The sequence below is a fragment of the Lemur catta genome, chromosome 5 (assembly GCF_020740605.2).
Source record: "Lemur catta isolate mLemCat1 chromosome 5, mLemCat1.pri, whole genome shotgun sequence".
NCBI lineage: Eukaryota > Metazoa > Chordata > Mammalia > Primates > Lemuridae > Lemur > Lemur catta.
Window position 1 is genome coordinate 15615309 of NC_059132.1, and position 14293 is coordinate 15629601.

General features: G+C 44.0%; 1 protein-coding gene across 1 annotated transcript in view; it reads right to left on the reverse strand.

Moving 5' to 3' along the window:
- Positions 1–14293, reverse strand: part of DOCK2 (dedicator of cytokinesis 2) — a 383026-nt gene that overhangs the window by 302632 nt on the left and 66101 nt on the right. The window contains exons 20-22 of the mRNA XM_045551201.1: positions 14175–14264; positions 13031–13131; positions 12028–12162 (exon numbers count right to left, since the gene is read on the reverse strand). Of these exons, the coding sequence (XP_045407157.1) occupies positions 12028–12162; positions 13031–13131; positions 14175–14264 (326 nt within the window). The remainder of the gene's footprint in view (positions 1–12027; positions 12163–13030; positions 13132–14174; positions 14265–14293) is intronic.

A 14293-nucleotide genomic window follows, 5' to 3' on the forward strand; every position in this document is an offset into this window, starting at 1 on the left:
AGGGTGATGTTATGGGAATGTTGGCGCGAAGCTAGCAGGCTGGCTCTAACCTTTTTCTATTCCAGCGATAAATCCAAGGTGACTTGGCTGGTATTCCTACCCCTCAGTCAATAATTTGCTTTATTCAGGTAGGTATAAATTAATGACTTTGCAAAAAGAACCGCTGAGTCTTTCCTGGTTTCAGAAGAGTGATCATTCTGGGAAAATCACAATACTTTAAGACCAGAGCTGAGTAGTCAAGTGTATTTTCTCTCTCCCTCTCTTCCTCTCTCTCTCTCTCTCCCCCCGCTTCGCCCCCTGCACCTGGGACCAAGAATAGCTATGGCTAAACCAGTGGCTGAGGATCATCCTTGCATTTATTGATCCTACTTACAGAATGAAACCTTCAGCGCACTCAGCAGGCACGTTTGAGTCAATGCAACAGGGCTGGAAAGGGCTCCTGAAAGACAGGGTCCCCTTCCTGATTCACCTCTTCCCTGGACGGTCACTGCCACCATCCCTACCCCTTCCCCCACCACCAAGGTCTATGCACCTGAAATAAATAAATTGCAGATTAAGACGTGGAATTTTGGTCCAATAAGCTTGGAGTTAGTGGCCAGAGAAATGTTTCGAAGGGAGCCAGAGTTGAGATGTAAAGATTTATTCTGTGAGAAGAGAAAGAGGAAAGCTCTATTAGAAAGGGAATAGAGAAGGGAGGGTAGGGATGTTGCCAGTGTGAATGACCAAGTGGCCCCAGTGGCCAGAGTCGCCTCCCCACGGGCCCCTGTCTTTGAATCCCACCGGCAGCCCACAGGCAGGGAGGGCTCAGACCAGCTCCTGGTGCCCATCCTCTCATCAATGACAAAGTTATTTCTATCAGGCTGTTAACTTTTCCCGATTCTGACATTTGAGGTGGGATCACCCCTTAGGGCAAACTGCAAATAAGTTTCGCTAAACAGTCTTTTCCCTGTAAATAACCCCAGGGAAGGATGATTTGTGATTGAGAGGAAAGAAGGCAAACTCAAACATGTGGGGAGCCTGTTTTGAAAAATGTCTAGAATGAACACATAAAAATTAATGCAATCACTGAAGAAAAACTGCCTCAGGTGGAAGCATAAACAGCCTAAATGTAAAAAAAATAGAAGTTAACAATATGGAAGAAATGAAAGAAAAACAATCCATCTAAAACATTCACTTTACTTTTAAAATATGGCAACCCTGTGTAATAAATTCATAGTAAGTAGGTAATAAGATGCAGGCAAAAAGCCTTGAAAAGAACTTTAAGTTATGGATAGCATGTGACGTGTGCCCCGTGCCATCCTTCATTCCACTCAGAGAAGAGCAGACTTTATGTAATTTGGCAAGAAGGACTAAGTTGCATAATTCTGCACTTAAGTAAATTTCACCATTAGCATGAAAAATGGTATTCAGGGTTTTTTTCCCCCAATATAATTAGAAATTGAATGTTCCCAAAACAATGTTGCTAAAGATAGAAGGAAATTCTCTCTCTCTCTCTCTCTCTCTTTTTCCCTCCACCCCCCACATGCTTCCAAGACATATAGACAAAAATATAGATGGCATCGCATCATCTACTTGAAAGAGATTCAGCAGAGTCCTTCTAGTTCTTTCCCTATGGCCCAGTTGGTCCAAAAGTTTGGATGACAAGAAGAAATTAGGTTTTAACGGTTTCTCTTATGATTTCTTCCTTTAATTTTTTAATAACCTAGGAGGTTTCCATGGAAATCCTAAGTGATAACAGAAAAAATTAAGTTGCAGAATGGTTATACACACATGTATGCAAAACTAGTAAAATCTGGAAATCTATACTTTAAATCAATAATTTAGTTACCTCTTGGAAAGGGGATTGTATACGAGAACAGTCCCATTATACACATTTATTTTACAGTCTCTTTTTTAAACAAATATTACATTTAATTTTTTAAAAAAGAACTCTTTCTTTGTGGTCAATATTTCTTGCCTTCTAGCATGTTCCTGCAACAACCCTTTTCCCCAAAACCTCTCCTGAATTTTCTCGTTCTCACGTGGGAACTCGGGCTAAGGCCAGGGAATCTAATTCAAGGTCATACAACTGGAGGCGGTTTTCCCTGTGCAATTACAGAGTAGAGATGCTGATTTTTCACCTCCTGTTTCTGGCACTGACTTGCAGCTGGAAAGACAATTGCCTAAGAAATGCCAAGTTATTATTACTCTAAACTGCGGTCATGCCAACAGCGTTGAACTTTGTCCTTTGATTCCATGGCTTCCTGAGAAGGCTAATTAACCCCAGGCTTCCTGCTCTTCCACTGAGAACCTCGACACTTGGTGTGTAGTTAAATAGAATTTTTAACATTTTTCTTACTAATGGTGCCAGTTTTAAAAATACATGTGTGGTCAAACTCTTTCATTTTGAAATTTGGGCAGACCCGAGGAAGTGCAGCATTTAAACACACTGAGGGTACGTTACTGCCCAGGAGTGAATCCAAACCGACTCCATCACTCATGATGAGGTTTAGCAGATCACTCCAGTCTGAGACATCGTTCCTTCGTCTTTAAGTAAACTATTTACCACTGGGGTAAACCTCCAGGATCCTTATCTGGCGTCTATCGTCAAAGAGTCAGGACAGAACATGTTGATGATCCGATTGTCCGAAACCAAGCCTGCTCTGTCTCTAGTTTCCAGCACAGGACGTGGCCCCACCGGTGCCCAAGTCGGAGACCCAGGGTATGCAGGGGTGGGTCTTGAAAAGCTTAATGTCATTCAGTCCTCAAGGCCCATTAACCCCAACCCCAAAGCCATTCGCCCTCCCCACCTTCATCAGCACCACCACGGCCCAAGTTTCCATCACCTCTCTCCTCTGGGGATCTCTGAACCAACGCCCCTTTCCTCTCTCTTACCCCCTTTCTAGCTAGTTTCTATGCAGTGCTCAGAGGGATTCTTTTAAAAACACAAATGTGATCATAGCATATTCCTGTTTAAAATCCTCTCATAGTTCCTGAGTGGAAAAAACACAAACTGTCTTCCCTCTGCTCTCACACCACAACAATCGACACAAACGACTTCTGTGACCACATGTGTGGGGGTTTCTCCCGCACAACAAGCAGGGAAGCAGGTCTGCAGAGGACACAGCTGGGTGTCCTCCAATTCAATTCAATTCTGATGCTGTCCACCTGGAGATGGGGTCAGATTCCCACAGGGCGAGGGCTCAGTCCCCAAGACTCCCCTAACTTCTTATGCCAATGGCAAGCCCAGGCTGTTTCACCTGTGCTTCTGCTTTACCAGCTATGAATTAGGGTTCCCATGACCCCCTCCTTGGGTACAGAAGTCATGGGAGAAAGTGTTTCAAGGAGGAGAGAGAGGTCAGTGGCATAAAATGCTGTGGCTCATACTACCATGCTAATTGTTGGCATGGTAATATTATTATCTGTGGCTTAGTCACAAAATATGTTTAATTATTGGCAACCTTTTCATTTTTATCACCCCTATGGTACCCAAGACACGTGGTTTACCCTCTCCCCAAGAATGCCCATTTGACAGGAAATTAGGAAAACATAATTAATACTATTCAGCCAAGCAAATTTTACCCTGGCAGAGCACTCTTCTGAGAAAAGGTACCCTGCGCACAAGAATGCCCCGCTGCATAGTGCACTCTGATGACCGCATCAAATGACTCTGACAGCAGCTGCTGCTTTAGACAATAGTGGTCTTCAGACACACACATTGACAGACAACTGAGAAGTGACTGTAATTGTATACTTGAAAAAAAAAATTTGTCCATAACCACAACCCAAAATTCACAGTGGCAAAAACATAAATAGCTTTTAAAACCAGTAAATGTTGTGACTGTAGAACAATAATGTTTAGCAGGGTTGAGAGACTGCAAGAAGAACTAGGGATTACTTACTGATTTGAGAAAGCACAAACTATGTCTACCCTTTAGCCCTATTAAAGCAGGAACAACTTACATCATGAAGTGACCAGAGAGGCCTGCAGGGCTTATGAAACACATGTGGCCCATGGCATTTGCCATCTAGGTATTATAGCATGCTACCTCATGTGCAAGCATTTTTAGTTAAGCACCTTCTGAGGACTTTGCAATACACTTGGAACAATCCCTGCATGGTAGCCTCTGCCTCAGTCTCAGAATTCCTCTTTCTCCTCCTCTCCCTTTGCTCACTATATTCAGCCACACTAGTCTTCTCTAACTTTCTGTAAAACTCCTCCTTCCTTCCATCCATCCCTTGCATGGCTGGCTCATTTGCATCCTTCACATCTCAGTTTACACGTCACTTCTTCAGGATCCTCACAATAATCCTGTGAGGCAATCCTCACTTTAGACAAGGAAACTGAGGCACGGAGGTGACGTGACTTGCCCAAGGTCACACAGCCACTGGGATTCACACCCAGGCAGTCTGGCTCCAGGGCCTCCTCTCACCACAATTCTGCCACACCACCTGTCTCAACTACACACTTGCTAATTTCCTTCACTGGCATTTGTGGCAGTTTAGAACTACTTGGTTTATTCGTATCTTTTTTTTTTTTTTCTGTCGATCCCAGTATTACATGAAGGCAGCATGATGCAGAGATTACAGCTCTCTTGTTCACGACAGTATCCTAGCATAGAACTTGGCCACATGGTAAGACTCAAAAAGGTTTACTGAACAAATGAATGAATAAATGAATGAATGAAATCAATGTGTCTCTGTAGGAGGCTACATTAGAACAGTAGATCAGGCAGATAGAAGGACAAATTCAGAGCCCTGAAGGACAGTGACCATATGTACCTCCTGACTAAGTCCTTTTCAATCTTCCTTCTACCCAAAGACACAATAAGCAGCAAGCCCAACAAGTGAGCCATACATTATTTTCTACTAAAGAAACAACTTCTGCTTCAGGGTGATGCCTGCCTCAAGCGCATTTGACGAGATCACAAAGCGCATCTCGTCATTCCAATTCCACTCGGTGGGAGTCCCTGACAATCGTGTTAGCGTGGTGAATTCCACCCCTCTGGCAAACCAGACCTTTTTTATCCGGTGTGTCCATGTTTAGTTACAGGGGATTTGCAAACACATTTCCTAAAACTACATATTTACTCAGTAAATTGCTCTCCCACCCAAGTCATTCTCTGAGGAACTGTCAGAGCCCCGGCACTTGACAGCAATAGCCACGTTTGCGCTCAGGCAAGGGTCCTGCCGCAAGCCAGCTCTCAGACTTCTAACAGGGGGGTAACAAGCAAAGGAAATCATCTACTGGTTCAACCTGGAAGAATGAGTATCTTGAGTCCTTGTGGCTTTCCCTTAACTGTCCACAGCACGGGATAGCCTTGTTCTGCAAAATTAAGCCATTTAAAGGGACATGGGAGAAAACAAGACCCATGTCCTACACTGAGCTGTGGGCGGGGCATGAAAGAGTTTGCCCAGTCTCTGAAGCATGAGCAGGGGGAAGCCAGTCTAGGACTGCACCCTGGCAAAGAACCATCCAAATGTCAGTAATTCACATGCAGATGAGGGAAAATCAACTGCACTTCAAACCCTAATCACTCTCCATGCCTCTGGACTGGACTGGATGTCAGGAAAGATGCTAAGCTCTGGGAAAGAGGTAGCTAATTCACTAATGACCTCCTAATTGCAAAACGTCACGCCTCTAATCAGTTTTCAGTCTCAAGACCCCACTGAACAGCTGACACTGCTGACACTCCCCCCTTGAAACACTCCCTTTCCTGGTTTCTGGAACGCCTGTGGCCTGATCCAGCCTTCAGTGGGACCCTCGTTTGCCCATCCCTTCAATGGGCTACTGGGTTGCATTCTCAGTTTTATAATATTACTCACCGATTACGCGATAGTTCCAAATACCTCTTTGCATCAATTTCTACCAAAACTATATCTCCATTCTCCACTCTCTTTAACTCCACATCTGTATCTAACTGCCTGCTATACATTTCCATCTGGCTGTGCCAATAAACATCTCAAACACTTTATGTCCCCAACTAAACACACCGTAACATGCTGGTCTGCAATGCCAGGTCAAACGGGCCAGAAAGTTCAGAGTCTCAGGTGACTTGCGTCTCCTCCAATTCCATGCCCACATTCACTTAGTTCTGGCAAGCCCACTGCCTAGAAACCCCTATCTTCTTCCTCTCCTCCATCCCGCTGTGACTGCCGTAGTTCAAGTCCTCTTGCCGGGTTATTGCAACAGCTTCCTCACGGACCTCCCATCTCCAGCCTCTCCCTCTCTGTGCCACCTTCCACAAACTAACCCTCCTCCCCCCGTGGAACTCTGTCTAAAAGGTGAATCTAATCATCTTAATCCCCTGTTTTAGAACCTCAATTACTCCCCACTGCCAAAAGCAGTGGTTTCCAAGCTGCTCCAATGAGAAAAAATGTTTTTGCATTTTAAGCATGACTCTCAATAGAGGCTTATTTATTTATAAATGATATCCACGTACTATGCTGTGTTTATAAAGTTTAATTTCTTCATCTGGGATAAAATAAATTTTAATATTTTTATCTGATCCCGGTGGATTAGTCTGTGGGCCCACTGGGCACCCACTGTGTGCTCTGATGATGAAGGGCAGCATCTCCACTGACGTCCCCCCGCACAGAGGATGAAGTCAAAGTCAAGCTCCTGGGTCTAGCACGAAAGGCGTTTCACAATGTAGCTTCAACCCCCCCTGTCCAGATGCATCACGGCCCCTTCCTCCACCACCACGGCCTCCCCCAGTGGCCACTCCTCCCCACAAACATGCTATTCACGTGTGGGCACAGCATGGCACAAAGAACCTCAGCTTGGGTGTCAGATCCCTCCCTGCCAGCATCCAGCTGTGTCACCTGGAGTCACTTTCTGCACCTTTCTGGGCCTCCACTTCCTCTTTTGTATAATGAACATAAGACCTCTGCCTTGCTGTGCTGTATTAAGTGAGGTAGAGTGGAAAGTAATGCAGGGACAAGCACAGAGTGAGGCTTAATAAACGGTACCAGAGAGCAGCCGGAGTAATCGGAAGTTCTATTACATACGTTGTGCTTGGAGTTTGGGATTCCCTGTTCTCCCATAGGCTGGCTTCTCAAATACCATTCAATGTCTGGCTCAAAACACCACCTCCTCTGAGAAGAATTACTGATCCGCCCAAGGTGGAGTTTGTCATTCAAACCTCTCAGTCCCCCCCAAGAACCATTTGTAAGCTTCTGTTGTGATATTATATCACTGACCATTGCTCAGCCCAGAGAACTGTGACTTGACTTCTGGGATGCAGGTCTATCCTGCCCACTACCTTGCCAGTATTTAAGGAAGTCTGACTTACCAATTTCAGAGTCCCCAGCCCTTAACACAGTGCCTAGTACACAATAGGTGCTCAGTAGATGCTTACCAATGTTTCCATAGGCAAAGGGAAAAGAGAACTATTTAAAAGCTCGTACATATACACAATTTCACGTTATAATAACGACAACTGACTTAACAGTTAACACAGCACTTTCACATACGTTTGTGAGAAACAGGCTGTTAGCTCCCCCTCAACGCTGCGGCAACACATAAAATAGATAATAAATTAAAGAGAAGTCACTGTTTGACAATATCCTTTTGATGACAGTTTTCTCTTCCACCCTGATCTGATGCCAAGTTAGTATTACCATAAAATAATCCCATTAACTGCGATTGTGCAGTTTACTAAGCCATTACTGTCATCAAAAAGTAAAATTACATTCAAAACCGAAAACAGAGGCTTACGTGGGAATAAATGGCATTAACATGCAAACAAATTACATGCAAGAGAAACAGGAATAGCATTGTGACAGGCATTTCAGCCCAGGCTCAGCATAAACACATGATTACATTTTAATATTTATTCATACATGAACAATGAAAACAAATCACACTGGCAAGTACCTTTGAGTTAAATTCATATTTGTTTAAAAAGGCAGAGGCTTATGTATTCTCCTGGACTGCGGGCTAAGCTGAGTAAGCCAGAGCCGCACTCAGGCATTCTTGCTGCCTAACATATTCATGAGCTGGAGGGTGAACCACCATATACTATTTACATAAGAAGAAACTGAGCTGGTGGGGGGATAAGGTGTAGCTTGGTAGCAGTGGGGGGGGGTGCAGAATAAAGAAAGATCCAAAAAAGAAGAAAAAAGGCAAAAGAAAATACTAGAAAGCTGGTGTCTGGGTTTCGATCATTGATGCCAAGGGCGGTCAGAGGAAGGGCAATCACATCCGGCCCTGGCTGAGGTGAGCTAGACTAGAGATGTCCACTGCGGCTGTGGACCACGCTCCTAAGATGCCCTTGTTAATGAAGTGGCAGCCCCTGGTGGCACTGCACACGCCATGGCGGTCCTTCCGGGCTCCCAGGCAAGGAGTGGGGAGCAGGATGATGCTTCCTGAAGCTGTGGCCCCCATCAGGATGCAGAGTGTAATCTCTCTTTCCCATACCGGTGACTGGTTTCCAAGCAGTGTGAGCTCACCTGGCCTGCCCTACATCAGCTTTGTTTTACTCATTCCCTGGGGACAAGGATAAAGTCACAGTTGCCTGGACAGCTTCACCGTAATGATGAGGGCGCCTTTCCTGACCACTCTTGCTCCAAGCCATCATTTTCTTTACTGAATTCCTACCCACGCTTAGGGATGGTACCATGAGACTTAGTACCGAAACCCACACAGCCCGGCACCTCTCAGCAGCCCCTGATGATGCTCAGCCTCCAGCTGGAGCTGCTCTCTCTCGGGATAGCCCCTCTGCTTGGCCAACCAGACTTCACACTTGCATGGCCCAGAAAAAAGTTCTCACTAAGCCAGGCACTTACAGGGACGAAAATATCACTCTCTCCCCTCGAGGTCTGTCCAGCATGAACATTGTACTGACAGTATTACTCCACGCTGCCCCCATACTCTAGCTGTGGCAGCATTAGGCCTTGTCCAGGGCACCGTGTTCTGGCTCTCCTCTCTTACCCTCGCAGAAGCTCTGCATCCTCACTTACTAGCCAGTAGGAAGGGGAGCTGCTCAGCATCCACCACATGCAACACGGGAGCACAGGCTGCTCCAGACTCCAAGCAATTCCACAAGCTCAGAAACCGTGGGGATCAGCACAGCGGGTTGTCTGAGCTTCAGGATCAAAGACACTGCAAGGGCTTTGTAAAGAAGCTCAATGTCTAGAAAATAATCACCTCAACTGTTTCAGAATGTGCCTCACTCTCCTCTACACCTCCCAGGGGCTCAGCCATTCCACAAAAGCCTAGTGGATCTTGGTCATATTTACAGCCACCCAGCATCTGTTGGACACACTTCCTACAATTAAGGAATTTTCTAGACTTCTAAGCCCGTCTCCTGTGGCAGAAGCTAGAACCTGCTCTGCCAGCTTCCTTTGCAGCTATGGCACGGGAATCAGAGACACCTACCCCAGACTTTGACTCAGGAGTTAATGACACAAGAACGGGGGACAAGGAACTCACTTTCTTTGACTATCAATAGAAATGAATCATTCTGAAAAAAATAATACAATAACAATTCCACTCCTTCTCAACAACTTCTCTTCCTCCCTCACCCAACTGCATCCTGCATATTGATAGGGGAAAATCCTTAGCCCTGGCAAGTGTTCATGTGCAGTATGTACAAAAAGAAAAAAAAAATGTCAAGGGAACAACTAATGGAAGCTAGATCAGCTGCAATTATGCACATGGGGAAAGAGAACAAAGGAATAACAGGAAACAGAAACAATACCAGATACAATAAGCCCAAGAGTAATAATTATATTCTGATTTCCCACCAGCTGGTTTAGAAATCTCAAAGCATTGAACCTTCTATTTCCTAGTTTTCCAAGTAAGATGCCCCCTCGTGTGGGGAAATACCCTGATCACTTCCCAATGCCTCAGAGGCCCCACTAGAGAGCAGATCATTGCTAAAGATTCTAAAATGATCAAGACACAAAACCCACCTTCTCCCAGCATGAGGTCCCAGACCCTCTTTGCAGGTCAGCCTACATTTTTGTTTATGAGAAAGGATTCAAGATTAGGCCTGCGTTGCTTTAGGGACATCTCTTCTGACCAAATGTCAGTGATGTTCCTAATGCTATACTAAGGACACAGCAAGGAATAACAGATCACCTTGCTCCTTAATAAGCCAAAAGTCGATTAGCATTCAAGCAGCACTGAATCTACACCAATTTAAGAGTTAGGGGCTCTGCAAGATGATATGCCTTGAGGCACAGAAGGTTAAATCAAATGTACAAATGTACTTTGTTCTAGAAGATGGAAGAGACAAAAACTAAGAGAGATAAAAACAGAAGGAAATGGAAGAAAGGAAAGAAAGAGGGAAGAAAGGGAGGGAGAACAGCAGGGAGTAGAAACAATAAAATAAATAAACAAAAGGAAGAGTTGGGGAAGAAGATACGATAAATAGAAAATACGTTCTTCCTATAGATCGGACATTCTCACTTGGAAGATGGGATAAGATATCCTTGCCTATTACCCTGGAACTATGATGTCCGAATCCTTGAACTCCTCCAAGAAACTCAACTCTTACAAAGACTCACTGGAGTCTCCTCTTGGTTTTCAGAACACTGACAAGTATCTCTCCAATCTAGAAGAATACCTTGCTAAGACTTGACTATCTGGCAAGCCAGAGGAATTTGAAACAGATACTTCACTTTCAGAATAACCTAAGTGACACAGGTTTTGTGGCATGGTTCAAGACACTCACACCTCTCTACTCATCATCTGAAATCTCAAAGAGAGTTTTAAGAGAGTCCCAAGTGATTACCCGTTTCAGATGCCTTGTCAAGTATGAAGCTGTAGCAGCCCACCCATTGTCATGATCAAAATGATGGGTATAGACTTCAACTTTCTTTTGGGAAGTCAACTCTCCAATAGACAAGTCCACACCATAAGTGGCTGACCTGACCCATGGCTCCAGAGATGCACATGTGGCCACAACCACACAGCTGCATATTCATCCCCCCAGCCATACTGTTTGATAAAGACCTTGGCACATACCCAGGACAGTTCTTGGCACAGGGTTTTGCTAGAACAACAAGGAACCTTCAGTATGTAGAATATGAACCTAAGGCTTCTAGTGGCCTCTACGTTGGAAAACTTGTCTCAGAAGGAAATCAACTAAACGAAAGTAAAGTCACGATCTGAAGGTAAAGACTCTCCCGAAGACAGTGAGCATCTGGATTCAGCCATGACGGAGGCCAACGACACCCCAGATTTTCCAATGATGTGAAATAAAGTCCTGTTTCTCCTTAAGTTAGTTTCTGGTGAATGTTCTTCATTTACACTGATAAGAGCCCAGACGATACATTCCTTGTATGCTTTTTTCTTATTTCCCATCACACATAACCAACCTGATCACATACACCACCAATCCTCTACCTAACTTTGCCTTATAGCCAGGATGAATACAAATTGTTCTTTCATAGAGTGCATTTGAATACCTCCGTCTCCAAAGCCCTTCAAAGAGGCAGCTGGGGAGCTGAGGCCAGTCTCTCTCTCCCACTGCAAGACCCCATTGCAGTGATCCTAAAAAGAAAAAGGCAGCTAGCCTCTCTGATACTGGCCGTCACCATCAAAATCCCTTTAAGTGCTCAAACGTACCAGCTCACTTGTTGGCTATTAGGATTTCAAGGACAGACAGGTCAACTACAAATACCAGCTCATCTGCCATGCACAAAGTACAAGAGCCAAATAAATGTCAAACTCCCTGAGTTCTGTTCTTCCCACTCCCAGCTCCTCTAACATTGAATATAGATTCCTGGAAAATGTTCACCATTTTTCAAATCAAGTGAAGAATATTAGATTAAACACAGAGGAGCCTCAACTCACAAATCACATTCACTGGATAAAACATAACTCTGCAACATGATAAGATTTCTTTCTTTTTTCTCAAATGAACTTAGAGGGTACAATTATTACATACTCAAAATTCTCTAGGTTGTATTCTTAAGTTGTTTTTGATCGACAGCTGGTTATAATTTTTTAAAGACGTTTCTCCTACAGTAAAGATACTGTTGCATCCCACAAGAATTGCAAAGCTGATAAATCACTCGAACATAACAAGTACTCACTGTGAAAATAATGTCCTCGACCGAACAATGAACTTGAACACGTATTCCAAAGCTTTCAGAGTTCTCAGGATCGGCTCGCATTGCTCCCCTCTGCTGGAGGTATCCAAGTACGTCTTCAGCACTGTCATCAACTTCCTGAAAAGGGGGTAATATTTTCAGAATGCATCTCTTTCTTTTTTACCCAGAGCATGGTAATTAGTTTGCTCAGTAAATTATAAGGCATTCAATCAAAGGTGAAAGGTGGTGGTAGAGCCAAGCTCACTCACTCATTTGTAAGCATAAAAATAATTCTGCTTAAAAAAAAACATATTTATTATAGGGAATAAATAAGTATTTCCTATCCATAAAAATGTCAGCAAAGAAAGAATTAGTGAGGAAAAAAGATCTTTTAACTAGGAAAACTAGTCACAATCAGGCTACAAGTGGGAATAATGGTGGCGATAATGTCTTTTTCAGATTTTTCTTTCTACAGAAAGTGTTCTTATAATATCATGGAACTTCCTTGGTTAGAAAGTTCCCATGTTTCTTCTTTACCAGTAGAATAGACTTCAAACTACTTGCCTGCCTCTCACGGGCCCTTCACAAACTGGTCCCCATCAAACTCTCTAGCATCATCTCCCACCTCTAACCCTAGGCTTCCTACTCCCAAGCTACACTGAGCTATGTGGTATGTGCACTTTCTTTTCTCCAGCTTTGGATGCTGGTATCCACTACAAATACAAGTAACTGCTCAGTCAATGATAGTTGCCCAGCTGAATGAATGAATGAATGAATGAATAGGCACTTCCACAAACTACTGCCACTATAAAGATTCATCCCAACCCATGGGTTTTGCATATTTTTATTGATATCCAAATAACCTAGGCATGGGTTAGATTTCGTCAGAAAAGGGAGAACTCACAACAGATTAGTGACAAGAGGAAATTGCTCAAGTTCTTGTGCCCTAGGCATCCTGGCAGGGCAAGGAGGTGGACAAGAAATCCCCACGTGCACAGTTACCTACTTGTAAGCCAAGGTAGCACTGAAATGCTGTTGGATGTAGGCCTCCAGAACGGTATTGAAATGCTGAAATTTCCGGTCTGCAATGAGTCCTATAATGTAGATCTGAGGAAGACGCAGGGAATCAGTATTTTCAGGGCAAACACAGGGCAAGAAGCCATATTCACCTGGCATAACTCAACCCCTATCAAAATTCTCTTACCCAGGAGTTAGTTCACTAATATATAGTTAGTCCTTTTCATTAAGGTACTGTCCCTCCAAAAAGTGTTTCATGAAGTGTGCTACACGGTGTTATAAGATAAAAGGATTTCACGGTCAAATAACAGGTTATCATCATTAGACTGCCTTTCTTACTGCAGAACTTTTCAGAGCCTTTACTCTACTTATGTGCATTGTGAATCTCTAAGAGGGTCATGAAACGTTCAGCACTTCCCTGCGTTAATTAATCAAAGGATATTTTTGTCATGAAACATCTTTCCTATAGGGCTAGCATTCTAGGGGATCCTCTTGGGAAGCACTTGATTAGCCACAGTTGTCTCCAAGTTTAAAAATGCAAATGCCCTTGACGCTAGAGGTCAACCTACGAAGACTTTATTGCACACAGATACCCTAATGCAGATGTTTCTTATGTTTATTTTGACATGACACTGAGAAAATGTGAGTTGTGACAGGGAGAGGAGAAAGAAACCATGTAGGAAGATTGAGGCAGGAAAGATCTGGATGGCCTCCCATCATGAAAGGTTCTCAGTGGACAGGAGGAGTGTAATGCCTCAGTGAGTTGGAGGATATGAGGAAGAAGAAGGTAAAAGAACAGGTAGGAAACATTTTTGGTGCTCTACAATGTAGACTAGCCCCCAGCATTCAGGGAAAGCCAAAGTGACCATTCACAGTATCTAGCCTCATATACCTTCAACCAGTGTCAATCTGACATCAACACTTAACATTCTCCTTTCACTCACCACGCCCCACCCTTTCAAATGAACCAGAAACATGCAAAAAGAAACAACAGCTCGTTCGTTGGTCTGGTTGCCAAACATTACAAGGCCTCCAAAGAATTCATGACAAGGGCCACAAGGGCCACAGGTTCTCCGTATTCTCACAGACTCCCATTACCGCCTAATGTCACTAAACACTGACCCCTCTCTTACCAAAGCATCGAAGACGAGGATGTCATACTCATTACTGTGAGAATGCTCCATCATGATGTTGAAGAGTGCGTCCAGAGTGTCCTGGAGAAACTGGACGAAATAATGAAGGTCTCATTAAG